Consider the following 15,548-nt stretch of genomic DNA (forward strand, 5'->3'; position numbering starts at 1 on the left):
CATTTAAAAAATTCTGAAGTAAATCCATCTGAACCTGGGCTTTTATTATTTTTCATTTTACTTAAAGTTTTCCCTGCTTCCTCCAATGTAATAATACCTTCTAACTTTTCTGATTCATTAACATCTAATTTTGGAACATTGCAATGGGATAAAAAATCATTCAAATTAATATCTTCTATATCATCTGAATCATCATATAATTTTTCATAAAAATCTTTAACTGCATTTAAAATTTCATCCTGGTCAGATATTATCTCATTGTTTTGTTTCTGTAACTTAGGAATGATTTTGGAGGTATAATTTCTATTTTCTAAGCCCAAAAAATATTTTGTAGGTTTCTCCCCTTCCTCTATCCATTTTGCCCTTGATCTAATAATATTCCCCTTTGTTTTGTGTAACCTAATTGCTTCAAGTTCCTTTTTCTTATTTTCTAAGTCATTTAAATTAACATTATCTTTATCTTCTAATTCTTGTATAGTTTTTTTCAGACTATCTTCTCTGAGATTTCTTTGTTTTTTTATATAGCTCGAATATGAAATAGATTTCCCCCTTATTTCCATTAAAAGAACTTCTAAAAATAGCTGGTCACTAATAGTCAATTGTAAGTCTATGTCTGAAATAGTAGAGATACTATCTAAATTATAAACTGGCAAACAGTATTGAGTTTTTATTTCGTTAATAAGAGATTTTATTATATTAAGATATTCCATATCCTGTAACAAAGAATTGTTAAGTTTCCATAGCCCCCTCCCTCTCTTAAACTTATTAAATTCTATCTGAATTTTAGGAAAAGAGTGATCAGATTTATATCCTGGGTCTATTGAAGAGTTTTTAACACTAGAAAGCATATCATCAGAAATTAAGAAAAAATCTAGCCTGGCTTGCTTAACTGGGTTGCTCTTTCTCCATGTATACCTTCTACTGTCCTCATGTTGTTCTCGAAATATATCAATAAGACCAAAGTTTTCTACAATTTCACATACCTTTTCTCTAGCTTTAGGATTATTTATGTTTTTATAGTTATTGTCATAATCAATCTCAGGATTCAGAACTAAATTAAAGTCTCCACATATCACAACAGAACTGTTTTCGAAATCATCAATAGTCTCAGAAATAATATTGTAAAAACCAGGACTATCCTGATTTGGACCATATATAGTAATAAGAGTCATTCTTGATCCTTCAATTGTAATATCTAGAGCCAAAAAATTACCAGTATTATCCTTCTTTTCTTTGTGAACTTTAAACTCAAAATTATTATTAATACATATAGCTACCCCTCTGGCGTTAGATTTATAAGAGTTAAAAAAACATTCATAACCCCACTCACTTCTTAAAAGACTTTCTTTATCCTGAGTAAAATGCGTGTCCTGAAGACAAAAAATATTATACGATTGATTCTTAAGATAAGAGAAAACATCTTTTCGTTTAAATCTATCAGATAAACCATGACAGTTAGCACTCAGAATCGTTATGTTATTAGAAGCCAACAATTGCCTAACAGTCTAAACAGCATCATCACAGGGGTTCGTGACAAATGATATAATAAATGAGATGGGTCACTTATACATGTGTTCCATCTCATGTATATCACATCATCTGTAACGATCCCCTGTGACGTATTAACCAAACATGCAAGGCCTGTCATATATAGAGAAGAAAACAGAACGTAAAACATGCAAACAAAAAGAAGAAACATAAAAGATAGTATATATGGTCTCAGTCGTAGACAACTGTTAACTTACGTGCCAAAGAGACACTTCGACAAACAATAATTATCTGCTCAATGCAAAGCACACATTGCACAAGAGGCAAACCGGATGTAAAAAAAATAAATAAACCCGGAAGTTTGCCACAAATATAAGCAAAGCCGGACTAACATTCCGGAAAAAAAGATAATTACCTAGTGTTTTTTTACAATGTTATAAGGAAACAAAAATGAAATAAATAGACCAGATATGATTACCGCTGAAACAGTTAGAGTTACTCAAGTTGCGCAACGTCAAAAAAAATGTACTGTACAACTTAGGTACATCAGAGATCTAGACGTATATATTATGTAACTTATGATATATATGTCTCTGGGTACACGAAGATTTGGCAACAAAAAGCCATTGAAGCACAACAAGCTTACCTGTATATATGCAGAAATAGGTATCTCCTCGCCACACGACTTACATCCCATGTATTGTAATGAAACTCATACTCGGAAAGCAACAAAACTACACGTATTTTGATCGAAAACCACTCAAAACATATCACAAATCGGTAACCGGGGCACTTCCCCGGAGAAGTTCGTTACCGATATATATTGTCAAAAATCCATTCAAACTCGTCGAAAGTTTCCATCTTTCAACAGATAAGCGTCATTTAATGGAGTGTCATCGAACAGTCTGCGTTTCCTTCCGTCCTTAAGAATAACGAACAGTTTTCCGTCGATGCTGTATGAGTTCTTAACACAGTCAAGTCGATAGGCTTCCTTGAGGCGATCCTGGTTTCGTTTAGTAAGATCCTCAAAGATCGTGATCCCAGTACCTTTCAATTCTCTTCTCTCCTTTAGAACTTCGTGCTTCTTTGTTCGATGGGTGAACTTAACAATAATGTTTCTCTTTTTACCTTTGACGTACTTTCCAAGTCTGTGGGCGATGTCTATATCTTCCCCACGGAGTGCTACCTTTAACTTGGAATTAACGAACCTGGTCACCTTTTCCTTACACTCTTCCACTGTCTCTTTCTCTGTTGGATCCTCTAAACCAAAAATCCGGATAGAATTCTTTCGCCCATGCTGTTCTAGGTCATTAAATTTACTGTTCGTTTCTCTTTGTGAATCCTGTAGTTCCGCACAAAGGTTTTCAAGGTTTCCAACAGTTTCCCTAAGTACGTCATTCTCCTTCTCCAAATCGTACATTCTCCCTTCATAAGAATCAATCAACTCACGGTTCTCATTCCGGATGTCATCCTTTAACTTAACAAATTTTTCCTCCATCTTGTCCGTGATCCGTTGAATCTTTTTGTCCATTTCAGTTTTTGTCACGATATTGGAAAGCATCACAGTAATTTCCTCTAACCTTTCCTCAGTCGTTTTAACGACATTTGCACTGCTGCTCCTAACTCCCGGTTTACCCATGGCTCAAAAATTAAACAATGTGAGTATACATGTAGCATATAATCCAAGACCTGTACAGGTGTACGTACAAGCGCGTCGTTAACAGTTGTCACACGGTAAGGTCCTAATCCATTGTTTGTTTTCCAAAGCTTTCGAAAGTCACTTTTCAGTACATATATGAAAACAGTTCTTAAATAGTTGAAATCCAAAGAACATAAACCAAACACTGTCCAAAAATCAGGATTGTTGAGGTCTTAAGAGTTCCCAAAAATATGCATATTTCCCGGAGCCAAAATTTGGTTGACATACCAGGTCCGTGTGACCTTGACCTTCCCATGCCCAGCAATTTTATGTTTTGTTAATTATGGAGGTGGGGATGTCAACTGTTTCCAAACTGTGACTCAGCAACTAGGTCCCTAGGTTAGTGGGCAGACCTCAGGGTCAATTCTAATATCATACTTTTGGGGTGGGGATTTCAACCGTTTCAAATATGGTTAATATCCATCTCTTAGTGCCAGAGAAGAAGTTGCTTAAAGCAATATAGCCTAACAACCCTTTTTGGACCCCACCCCTCAGCCCCCTGGGGGGTCAGCCACACCATTTGTACAATTTTTGAATGCCCGCTGAAGTTGTTTATGGTAATATAGCCAAAGGACTATGCATGGTTTGGGCCTTTTTTGGACCCCAAATCCATCAAAATTAAAAATCTCCAATAGAACTTTCAAACGAATGTTTCTTTAATTTTGAATACTTCCCCAGTACTATTATGTAAATATTTATTTCTGTTTTCAATTTTGGCTGCCATGGTAACCAGGTCATATTTGCATAAATTATTGAAATTTGATTATTTAGTCAATTTTTACATGTTTTCACCTAGTTTTTCTCTTTGCTACCATAGAGCGCACTCTTGAACAAACTTTATATTTCTCCTGAAGATGTATTACAGGTGCATACACATTATCCTTTGATCTTAAGTTTGTTAAAGCATGCACTCTATAGTTTCTAGGAGAACAACTATGCAAAATATCTCAATATTCACTGAATATTCAAATTTGTCTAATTTATTCAAATTTATACTTGTTACCATGGCAACAATAATTAGAAATATAGATAAATATTTTCATAGTGGTATTTAGGAAGTATTCAAAATTAAAGAAACAGTCATTTCAAAGTTCATTTAAAGGTTTTGAATTTTGATGCATTTGGGGGCCAAAACAGGCCCAAACCTTCGAACCCGGTGAGCTAAAAACAGATAATTTCTATAAATCTTTAAAAAAGAAATTAATCTTATTAGCAGTAGAATGGGTTGCTTGGTCTACTTGCCAACTGTAAACGTGGAATAATTTCTCAAGAATATGTCTTTCATGGTGTTTTTTCTCTATCCTTTTTCATATTTTGTTGTTAAATATGATCCTATAAATAGCACAATATTGACCTCAACCTTATGATGACCTTGAAATCATCTCACCGTAGTCTCCAAAGCTGTATGTGAGCACAGCCTTCAAGTCATCATTGTCTGTGAGGGAGTCAAGGACATCCTTAGTGGAACGGTACGTATATTTGGACCACGGACGAAACACTAGGCCCATGATGCCAGTTGCCGACAGGAAAGAAGCAAGCCATTTTGGTAAAAATTTCAGCACAAAATATCCCATCAAATAGGATCTGCTTTCCTGTTGAAATATATAAATATAATACAGAAATTATTAAAAGGAAATAACAACAATATAAACATTTAGTAGATTTCGACTAACAGCAATCGAGTAATCAAAATTCATCCAAGAAAACAATGGACAACGGCAGAATTCAACTAGGTGAGCATTAGAATATGGCAGAATTTAAATGAAAGAACAAATACATTCAGCCAAATCTGACTGAGCAAATGAATATGGCAAATTCAACTGAAATACCAATCATTTATCAGCATTGACTATGGTAAAATTCAACAACGGTAGTCCTACAAATTGGCATGCTTACAGTTCTTACACATAATAACAATAACAAGCAAATTCGTAGAATTTATATCCCCCGCTTGCAGGACATATTGTAGGTTAACATTATTGAGGTTAGGTTTAAACATGTGAGTATCGTGCTGTTGAGACATGATGTATAGCTTGAAACTTGAAGAAAAAAAACAACAACCTATACCTCATTGATTATCCGTAAATATGCACAAATCACATCAGTTGGCAAATTTAGCATGAGTTGAATGTGCATAAGGAATTTGGTTGAAACATCGTATCAATATCTACAGCAACAAGTACTAATTGTAATGGGGGACCACCCCCAAACTGCCCCATAGTCGCAAAGATGCATCAGAAAAGAATCGCATTGCCATAGTACACCTACAATGTACATACTAAATTTGAGTGAAATTTCTAAATTGCAACCAATCAGAATCCTCTGTGTAGTTTGCTATGGCAACGGAACGTATGCTATTGAATATGCAGTCCCCTAATACCCATATATACCAATTTTTCATCGAAATCAAACAACATCTAAATTGTGACCAATCAGAAGCCTCCGTGTGGTTGCTATGGTAACGAAACTTATGCAGTTTTATTTGCAGTCCCTTATATACCCCTTTATACCATTTTTCATCAAAATCGAATAATATCTAAATTTCGACCAATCAGAAGCCTCCGTGTGGTTGCTATGGTAACCAAACTAATGTTGTTTTGTTCGCAGTCCCCTAATATCCCTATATATACAAATTTTCTTCAAAATCGAACAAAGTTTGAAGAAAATCGGTTAACATTTGTTACAGTTATAATTGCACAGAAACAAAACCCAGCAGATAATTACATTTTTCGTTATTCAAGGGGCCATAACTCCACCAAATTGGGTCCGCTGAAATTGGACATCAAACTTGGCCGAGCTCTTAAGGCATTTAACCATGTGACCAAGTCTGAAGAAAATCGTTTAACATTTGTTGTAGTTATTGCACGAAAACGAAGCGTGGCAGATAATGATGTTTTTCATTATTAAAGGGGCCATAACTCCACCAAATGGGGTCCGCTGAAAATGGTCAACGAACTTGGTCGAGTCCTTAAGGCATTTAACCTTGTGACCAAGTTTGAAGAAAATCTGTTACCATTTGTTGTAGTTATTATTTGTTGTAGTTATTGCACGGAAACGAAGCGCAGCAGATAATGACATTTTTCATTATTAAAGGGGCCATAACTCCGCCAAATAGGGTCCGCTAAAAGTGGTCAACGGACTTGGCCGAGCTCTTAAGGCATTTTACCTTGTGACCAAATTTGAAGAAAATCAGTTAATATTTGTTGTAGTTATTGCACGGAAACAAAGCGTGACAGACAGACGGACAGACCCATATTAATATCCCCCGTTTCGTTGAAAGCAGGGGATAATTAATATTAATTTGAGGTTCTTATATACCGCTTTATAACAACCTAGTTCGTAGGTCTTCTCAAAGTTGTTCATTTTTTTATCTGTGGTTATATATATATATATAGGGCCTTTGCAACCTGTCAATAACTTTCTCAACTCCCTGGGGAGCATACAGCTGTTGCTGCTATTTTGGTGCTCACAGCTAGCATTCAACAATTCTAACACTGCCCGACCACATATACTCATTTGCAGCTGAGTAGACTGGAACAAGTGGAGTAAAGTATCTTGCTCAATGATACAACACAGTGCCATGACATGACTCGAACCCACAACCCATTCAGTCACAAGCCCGGCGTCCTATCACTATTCCGTCTTTGCGTATTGCAGAGGTATCTTCTCTTGTGAGCAGGTATTGATTGTTACTTCATTGGTTTGTGTGAGAAAATTACGTCGTTTTCTCAATAATTAATGACGTTACTCTCACAAACAAATGACGTAACAATCAATTCCTGCTCACAAGAGAAGATAACTCTGCAATACGCAAAGACGGAACAGACTACCTCCACATGCTTGTATTCATAAAAAAATATTTACCAAGTGATATTTCAAACAAGACAATTTTATTTTTAATTTTACACTTTGAATTAAATATTTCCTTATGAAAGTCCATATACCACAATGAGCAACCAAATTTGGCTGTTGCTTTTTGTTGGTCACAAATATTTGCATTGATAAGGCTTATGACTGATTTTTCTTTACAGCCCCATCCATAACCCCCATAATACTCACTCAATCACATCTACAAACCTTGAGCATGACCATGAATTTTTCAATGGCCTCCTTTTCGTTGGGGAATTCTTTGATGAGCTCCTCTGCAAAAGCCTTGCGCTCATCCTTGATGTTATATTTCTTAACCTTACTTGGATCTCCTAGACAAACCTGTGGTAACAGAGGATAGAATTGCTCGCATGTTAATATTCAAGTTCACGATACAGAATTTTAACGCTTATTACATCATCATAACTGTCAGTAAAATGTTTACACTAGAAAATGTCAATGCTACTTACATTATGGTAACTATAAGTAGAGTATTCAAGTGTATCATAGATAATTTCAACTGTATCTATGACTTCCCAAATGTCAGATAATTTCCGTTTTTTTAGTACAGAATTAACAACTGTATACTGATTATATAGTGGTTTATATACAACTAACACACAGGAAACAGTTAACCTGTTTATTACTCTTGTTAGCAACATATTTACATACAGTAATACATTTGGCGCATCAGGGGCTACGTACTCACTCCAACAATTTTACTACAATATATTTATGCTACTATTTTTTGAACAAGCTAGACTCCGGGGGTATTGAGAGAAGCAGCTAGACTCTGAAAATGTCTCCAGAGAAGCGACTAGACTCTGGTTGTGAACACCCCTAGAGAAGCCACGATGAGAGCAGCTAGACTCCTGTGATACAAGAGAAGCCGCATCCCAGAGAAGCAGCTAGACTCTGAAAATGTCTTCAGAGAAGCACCTACACAGCCCAGAGAAGTGTGCAGCTAGACTCTGAAAATGTCTCCAGAGAAGCGACTAGGCTCTGGTTGTGAACACCCCTAGAGAAGCCATGATGAGAGCAGCTAGACTCCTGTAATACAAGAGAAGCCGCATCCCCACACTAATATAAAACTATGTTGAGATTGGGGGTGAATTCCCCTAGAATTTAAAGCTAGATTAGAACTGAAGCGAAGAAATATAATAACCTACCTGAAGTGAGTAGCCCAAACAACCTAAAAGAGAGCAATAATACCTGCACAGGCAAGTATACATGCATGGTACATGCAAAAATGACATTGCACAAAGATACAATCATGAGAAAAGGAACAGCTGCTAAATACAGGGAAACAACAAAAGATAAGTACTACATTACAATTGGCAGAACTTATATGCATATATGAAACTTGGCATGTAGCTGGGGATGGTGGGTGGGTACACATATACAACCGTAGTTCACTGCAGCCTCCCCAGATGAAGGGGGCTGCTACCCAATTAAGAGACCCCTATAGGGGAGAATATACTGCTCTGTGATTGGTCAATTTCTCATCTACTAATTACCATACCTTCATTAACATATATAACCAAACAGCCCATGCAATGATCATGACTGAATAGGGAAACGTCATGAGTTGGATATAAACTATACAAAACAAATTATATTATTATAACAGCTAAAACAGAAGAGGAGCTGGCTATATCGTTGTATATAAACTATAATTTAATATATTGAATAACAGATATCAAACTCTATTTACAACATCGTAACTGTCAGTTAATAAAGGATTTTAAGGCAGAGAAAATCAGCTGTACTTATGATATCGTAATTGTCGATTAACATCAGAGTATGTAGTAGAGAAATTCAGCTGTACTTACGATATTGTAACTGTCGGTTAATATCAGAGTTTGTAGAAGAGAGTTTCAGCTGTACTTACAACATCGTAACTGTCGGTTAGTATCAGAGTTTGTAGTAGAGAATTTCAGCTGTACTTACAACATCATAACTGTCGGTTAGTATCAGAATTTGTAGTAGAGAATTTCAGCTGTACTTACATCATCGTATCTGTCGGTTAATATCAGAGTTTGTAGGAGAGAATTTCAGCTGTACTTACATCATCGTGTCTGTCGGTTAATATCAGAGTTTGTAGTAGAGAATTTCAGCTGTACTTACAACATCGTAACTGTCGGTTAATATCAGAGTTTGTAGTAGAGAATTTCAGCTGTACTTACGACATCGTAGCTGTCGGTTTATATCAGAGTTTGTAGTAGAGAGTTTCAGCTGTACTTACGACATCGTAACTGTCGGTTAATATCAGAGTTTGTAGTAGAGAATTTCAGCTTTACTCACAACATCGTAACTGTCGGTTAGTATCAGAATTTGTAGTAGGGAATTTCAGCTGTACTTACGACATCGTAACTGTCGGTTAATATCAGAGTTTTCAGTAGAGAATTTCAGCTGTACTTACATCATCGTATCTGTCGGTTAATATCATCAGAGTTTGAAGTAGAGAATTTCAGCTGTACTTACAACATTGTATCTGTCGGTTATTATCAGAGTTTTCAGTAGAGAATTTCAGCTGTACTTACATCATCGTATCTGTCGGTTAATATCAGAATTTGTAGTAGAGAATTTCAGCTGTACTTACAACATCGTACGTACCTGTCAGTTAAGTATCAGAGTTTGTAGTAGAGAATTTCAGCTGTACTTATGACATCATAACTGTCGGTTAATATCAGAGTTTGTAGTAGAGAATTTCAGCTGTACTTACGACATCGTAAATGTCGGACATCCTGGGATACTCCACTTTACCTCCGGTAACCATGTCGATGAGTACCCTGTTGTCGGCTCCCTCATACATCTTACCGATGTAATGTATACCTGTACAAAGTCAGACAGTAGGTAATATATCTGAACATAGTCAAATACTATGTAATACATATGTTCCGATTTATCCAGCCCATCCATTTATATCACAGTCTGGAAGAAATGCCAGTAAGTGAAATTTCACTGCCCATGTCCCTACTTTGAGTTGAATATTATGTGCTGACCCATGGGCATAATGCAGGATAAATAGGATAAATAGGATAAGCGATTTCATATCAGACGTTTGTTAATATCCACATAAAATGGTATCAGTCATTAATTAACTAAGGATCCCCATACCACTGACAAAAACTCTAAACTATGCATTATAAACTTTTTTCTGGCTTGACTTCAGCTTTGATAAATCTTTTTAAAAGAAAGCCATACCTTGCAGGATGTTAATGACAGAATAATAAAGACGAAATAAATAAAATATTATCGACAACCATTTTATAGAGTGTAACAATCAGCGTGGCTAGACCTGGAATTGAACCCTGGACCTCAGATTGTTATAGCATTCCTCTATAACTGATTGAGCTACCTGGTCAATAGAAGTGTCTGGCTACAAATGGGCTACTGCTGTATCCAAAATGACATCAAGGGGAGGTAATTACTGTAGATACGGAAAACTACAGAGCAGTAAGACTGCTAGGACCCTTTAGGTAACATTTGGTTGCATAAATATCCCTCGAAACACAAATTTCCTGTTATTTCATTTTCTCCCAAACGAAACAATGATACATGATTATACAAACTGTATCCGATGCATGTGCAATATATTTTTAATCTTAACTATATAGATGCTAATTAAGTTTGATTTGAACACAAACAGTAACTGAAAACTTATTTGACAAATTTTTGAAAGTGTCTGTTTCTATTGTCAAGCAAAGAGTACAAATGACCAGTATCTAGATTCTAAAACGCTGGAAAAAATTCCAGTAAGTTCAGCTGTCAGAAAATTTGAGATGTATATCCCAAATAGAACTCTAATACTATACGCAGTTAGAGGGATGGATGTTAAGATGGGTCATAATGATGACTCAGCTGCAGTGGCCCCCCTTGTCTGTTGATCAACTTCATTCTGAATAGTAGCAATAATTTCAAGAAGAATGTGAATTCAGTTATACAGATTCAGTTAATTGGGTATATTGTTTAGAGAATTTTCCGACCCTTGTTGAGTTGGTTGCTGTGACCTCTGACTCACCGGTATCAAACTCGTAGCCTTTTTCGTGGAATGTGTGACAACATCCTCCGGCCTGGTCATGCTGCTCTAGTACCAGGACACAATGTCCTGACCGCGACAAAATTGCTGCTGCCCCTAAACCCCCAATCCCACTCCCGATCACAATGTCGTCTATTTGTTCTGGCACCTTGGATAATTTAAACCCTAAAAAGTAAAAACACTATACATCAAAAATATCAAAATAAACTTTTATTGTTAACAAACCATGTTACAAAGTCTGAAATTTAAATTACTGTTAATTTAAATATAAACTTTATTTATTTTACAACACTTATGAAACAAGTTATTTCAGCTTATATTAATCGCTCTTGTTGGCCTGGATCTTGGCGCATGAGGGGGTCTTAGTGTGGGAGGAAACCGGAGTACCCGGAGAAAACCCATGTGGTCAAGCCGGTGACCCCATACCTTTTCACGTCAAAAATTACTCAAATTACTGTTAATTTGAGTAACAGTTTCCAACAAATTGACAGGAAACATTGAAAAGTGCAATTTTAAATGGTCAAAGAAAATGGTAAAATTTTTGACAGAACATCTGACTCATTAAGTATATATATTCCTTTTTTGTTTTTAAAAGGTTTTTCATATCATAAGAGGCTCGAGAGATCTGAAGCGCTCATCTGCTGTCAAGGTCTTTCTTTTAACAAACTTTCTAGCACTATATATCTCAGCAAGCTTCTGGCTAAATATTATCAATTTAAGTCTTTTTAGTCTTTTTTGTTCTTAAGAAGACAGTTCAGTATTTTAACACATGTGACACTTTTGGCTTTGAAAACAGGTAAAGGTCATTCCTTTATTCACAAATCCTTTAATATCACCATATTTCATGCCATTGAATCTTTTAGTTGTTATAGAAGAATGTGTCAGAATGGTCCTTTAAAACAAATCCAACTCCTGTGACCTTGAATATGGATCAATGTAATTTCTTTTTCACACTTAATGGAATTTAATTTCTGCAAGCATATACAGTATATATATCATGACTCTATAGGCATTTTGTTTTCAGAAGAAGAAGCTATTTCAGTGCTTGAAGTAAATCAAGGTTATTTTTCCCCTGTAACATTCAAAGCTATCGATCTTCTGACAGTATATCTTGTTTCATAATTTATGTCTAGGATATATGATTTTCTGTTTATAATCCATTTATTAAACAGTGCAATTAATTATTCATTGTCATATAACGAATGTATAGGTTTTATATACAGTCTGTAACAGGAAAGAGAATATCTAATAGGGTCACACTGGGATTGACCCCGATTCAAACCCAGAACCTCCTAAACGCTAGAAGGATGCTGTAATCAATTGCCCTACCTGGTCAAGGTTTAATCACACGGCCCAGTCCTACTACATTAATTATCAATTATGGACTTTTTTGAGGCAAATATGTGGTTATATAGACCTGGGAAAGCAATATTGACCCAGGCAATGTCAGGTCAGTGTCACTTTTTCAGGTCCATATAGCCACATATTCACTGACGTTAAAAAGTGCAATTGTTATAGTTGATGTGAAGTCATGCTGTTTAATCATCAAATAACATTAAATATAAGAAAATTGTCAAGAAAAAGTACTGCATTTGGGAGGGAGCATTGTGATGTTATAATCGAAGTGTCGTTATAAAGGAATATTGACCTACAGTTTGCAAAAATAAAATGCGGACTGACATGTCAATATCAGTCAAAACACTGACCTGTATGTGGTAAGGATTTAACACTGACCTGTATGTGGTAAGGATTTAACACTGACCTGTATGTGGTTATGATGGTCTGTATGTGGTTATGATTTAACACTGACCTGTATGTATGGGGTTATGATTTAACACTGACCTGTATGTGGTTATGATTTAACACTGACCTGTATGTGGTTATGATTTAACCAAAGAGTACATTTTGTATGCAGGAAAATGTTCCGTCACCTGATATAATTACACATTTTTCGAATTCAGTGTTTGTTTCCAAAGCAATGCCTTATTTTCAAGTCTGGTTTCTAATATTCAAACAGATGGAAGGACAGACAGGGTGAAAATTTCAGGGGTGAATGAGTTAAGCTTGCATTTATAATGAACACTTCTTCCTGCCTACAACTTTTTTTCATAAAAGCATGTTCAATTACATTAGTCAGAAGATTCCCTTGACTGAACCCAATAAATATCGCCCATATCATCAAAATCATACGTGATGGGAAGTGGAGCATGAATAGGAATTTTACTGACGTCTTCACAAAATGTCTTCTCATCAAAAACTTTTAAACTTCTGAACCCATTTATTTCTTTAGACACAGACTGAGTTTTACGTTTAAATAGAATATCATGTTGTGTCTGTCACCAACAAGTTCACAGTTAAAAGGATATATATTTGTATTTGTATTAAATATGGCAGGGGAACTTGTAAATTGTACAGAAGAACAGTTTTTATTTTTCAGACTATTTTATTGTACAAATCTCTTCATCTAAATGTTTATCTTACTGCAATAACAGTTCCCCTGCCATATTTAATACAAATACAAATATATATCCTTTTAACTGTGAACTTGTTGGTGACAAGACACAACATGATATTCTATTTAAGCGTAAAACTCAGTCTGTTTGACCATTTCTTTTTTATTGAATAATAATTATTACATAAATTGGAGAGCACTAACTATTTCATTTTTCATAAGTCAATGTTGAGATCATAATTATAACTTAGCTGGTTATTCAACTGTATTGTTGTAGGTAGAAAAGCAGTTACTATAGAAGAGAAATCAAAATTGAAAAACAACACTGTACTTAAATGAATAATTTAATGATAACTAAATGTCATGCTAGTTTTTATAAAAGCTTTTAGTCCTGAATTAGCTCTATAAAAAAAACATTGTAAAAATAATATGTAAAGAGTCAATATTACATTATGCCCACTGCCTGACTGAGAGTCGCAATAATGGTACTTAATCATCTACTTAATAGTGATGGAAGTTAAGCTTGCCTATGGATTGCATGCACAAACAAGCATTTAGGGATTTGGAGCTGAAAAATATGGAGCAAGTTTTATAAAAATTTAAATATTCTGTATCTGCACCATGACTTTGACCTTCAACATATATATGACCTGACCTTCAAAATGTCTTGAGATATTAATTTATGTCAGGAATACTTTTGTGATATTTCAAATTATCATGAAAGGCACTTGTGGACAAGACAGCTATCTACGTATCATCACATAAAGATTCTGTTTGTAGCTTTTACATTGTATCAAATATCTTGACCTCAAACTTATGACTTTTACATTTAACCCAGCTCCAGATATACTGATGTCAGGAATACTTTGGTTGAACATTTGATCAGCCAAGGATGCAGTGGGTAATTATAAGCCAAACAAACAGACAGTTTTAATGCAAGTTTTGAGAGCATCAGGAGAGATCATACCACACAAATATATGTAACAAATTGAGCAATTACATATCATATATTGTTTGTTGATTTGAAAAATATCACTAATTATTCAAAGTTTTGCATTGATTTAAGTTTTAATATGGCATAAAGATTTGCAAAAATAAGCACATAGTGCTTAAAATTTCAAATATATAAAAATAACTGGAAAACTATAATTGAAATATTTGTTTTATATGATAATTAATAAACTGTTAAATACATATGCAACAATTTGGCTTTAATTATAAAAGCATTCAGGAAAGATGTTGTCTAGAATTGTACACAATTGTAGTCAGTACAGTAGTATTTTAATTTGGTAATTGTTTGTTTAACAGAAATAACTCCTCGTAAAGTTTAACAGAAAATTATTACACTTATTTAAACTTTTAAATACATGTATAATAGTTATGAGTAATTCAATCAATATAATAAACAAATGTATCTTCTCCACATTAAAGTCATTTTGGTCTCTGTGGAGTATAACATATAGATTAGATTATGATTTTGAACATCGTGTCTGCTTAATACTTTCTCAAGTTAATCTGCAATTTTTCCTTGATTATTTTTTTAATTATTTCTTGGGGGAAAAAGTAACAGAAAAGAAACTTTTTCTAATGATTGTTGTGTTAAATAGTTAAACACTTGTAAGTATTATATATATATATATATATATAAATTAAAGAAGTTCCGCCTATACCGAACAGCTGATTTAAAGGTCATGCAGGGTCCACATACGTACTCTGTTTGATCACTCTGTCGCGCACCTGTTTGTCAGTTACGAGATCTCCAACCGGCTTGATATGTGACGCTGAAAACGGATTCTTTCCGGACTTTGGGCCGGTCAACATAACTGACAGTGCATACATGATTACATACAGAAGGAAAACGACCAATATCAGCCACGGACGGCTGATAAAATACTCCAAAAACTCGTACATTCCTATATCCACACTCATGTTGACTACGGGTGGCGTTACTCGTTCCTGTCAGAACTCCGCTCTGTGTACCGGAAGCGAACTCTCTGCGA

The 15,548-nt window shown here is 35.0% G+C and overlaps 1 protein-coding gene across 1 annotated transcript in view; it reads right to left on the reverse strand.

The window, feature by feature from the left end:
- Nucleotides 1–15,545, reverse strand: part of LOC110462201 (putative all-trans-retinol 13,14-reductase) — a 27,160-nt gene extending 11,615 nt beyond the window's left edge. Inside the window, exons 1-5 of the mRNA XM_021516047.1 lie at nt 15,261–15,545; nt 11,079–11,261; nt 9,780–9,889; nt 7,265–7,396; nt 4,575–4,779 (exon numbers count right to left, since the gene is read on the reverse strand). Coding sequence (XP_021371722.1) covers nt 4,575–4,779; nt 7,265–7,396; nt 9,780–9,889; nt 11,079–11,261; nt 15,261–15,477 — 847 coding nt within the window. The 5' untranslated portion in view covers nt 15,478–15,545. The remainder of the gene's footprint in view (nt 1–4,574; nt 4,780–7,264; nt 7,397–9,779; nt 9,890–11,078; nt 11,262–15,260) is intronic.
- Nucleotides 15,546–15,548: the final 3 nt, after the last annotated feature.

The sequence above is a fragment of the Mizuhopecten yessoensis genome, unplaced genomic scaffold, assembly GCF_002113885.1.
Source record: "Mizuhopecten yessoensis strain PY_sf001 unplaced genomic scaffold, ASM211388v2 scaffold10759, whole genome shotgun sequence".
In the NCBI taxonomy this organism is placed as follows: Eukaryota; Metazoa; Mollusca; class Bivalvia; order Pectinida; family Pectinidae; genus Mizuhopecten; species Mizuhopecten yessoensis.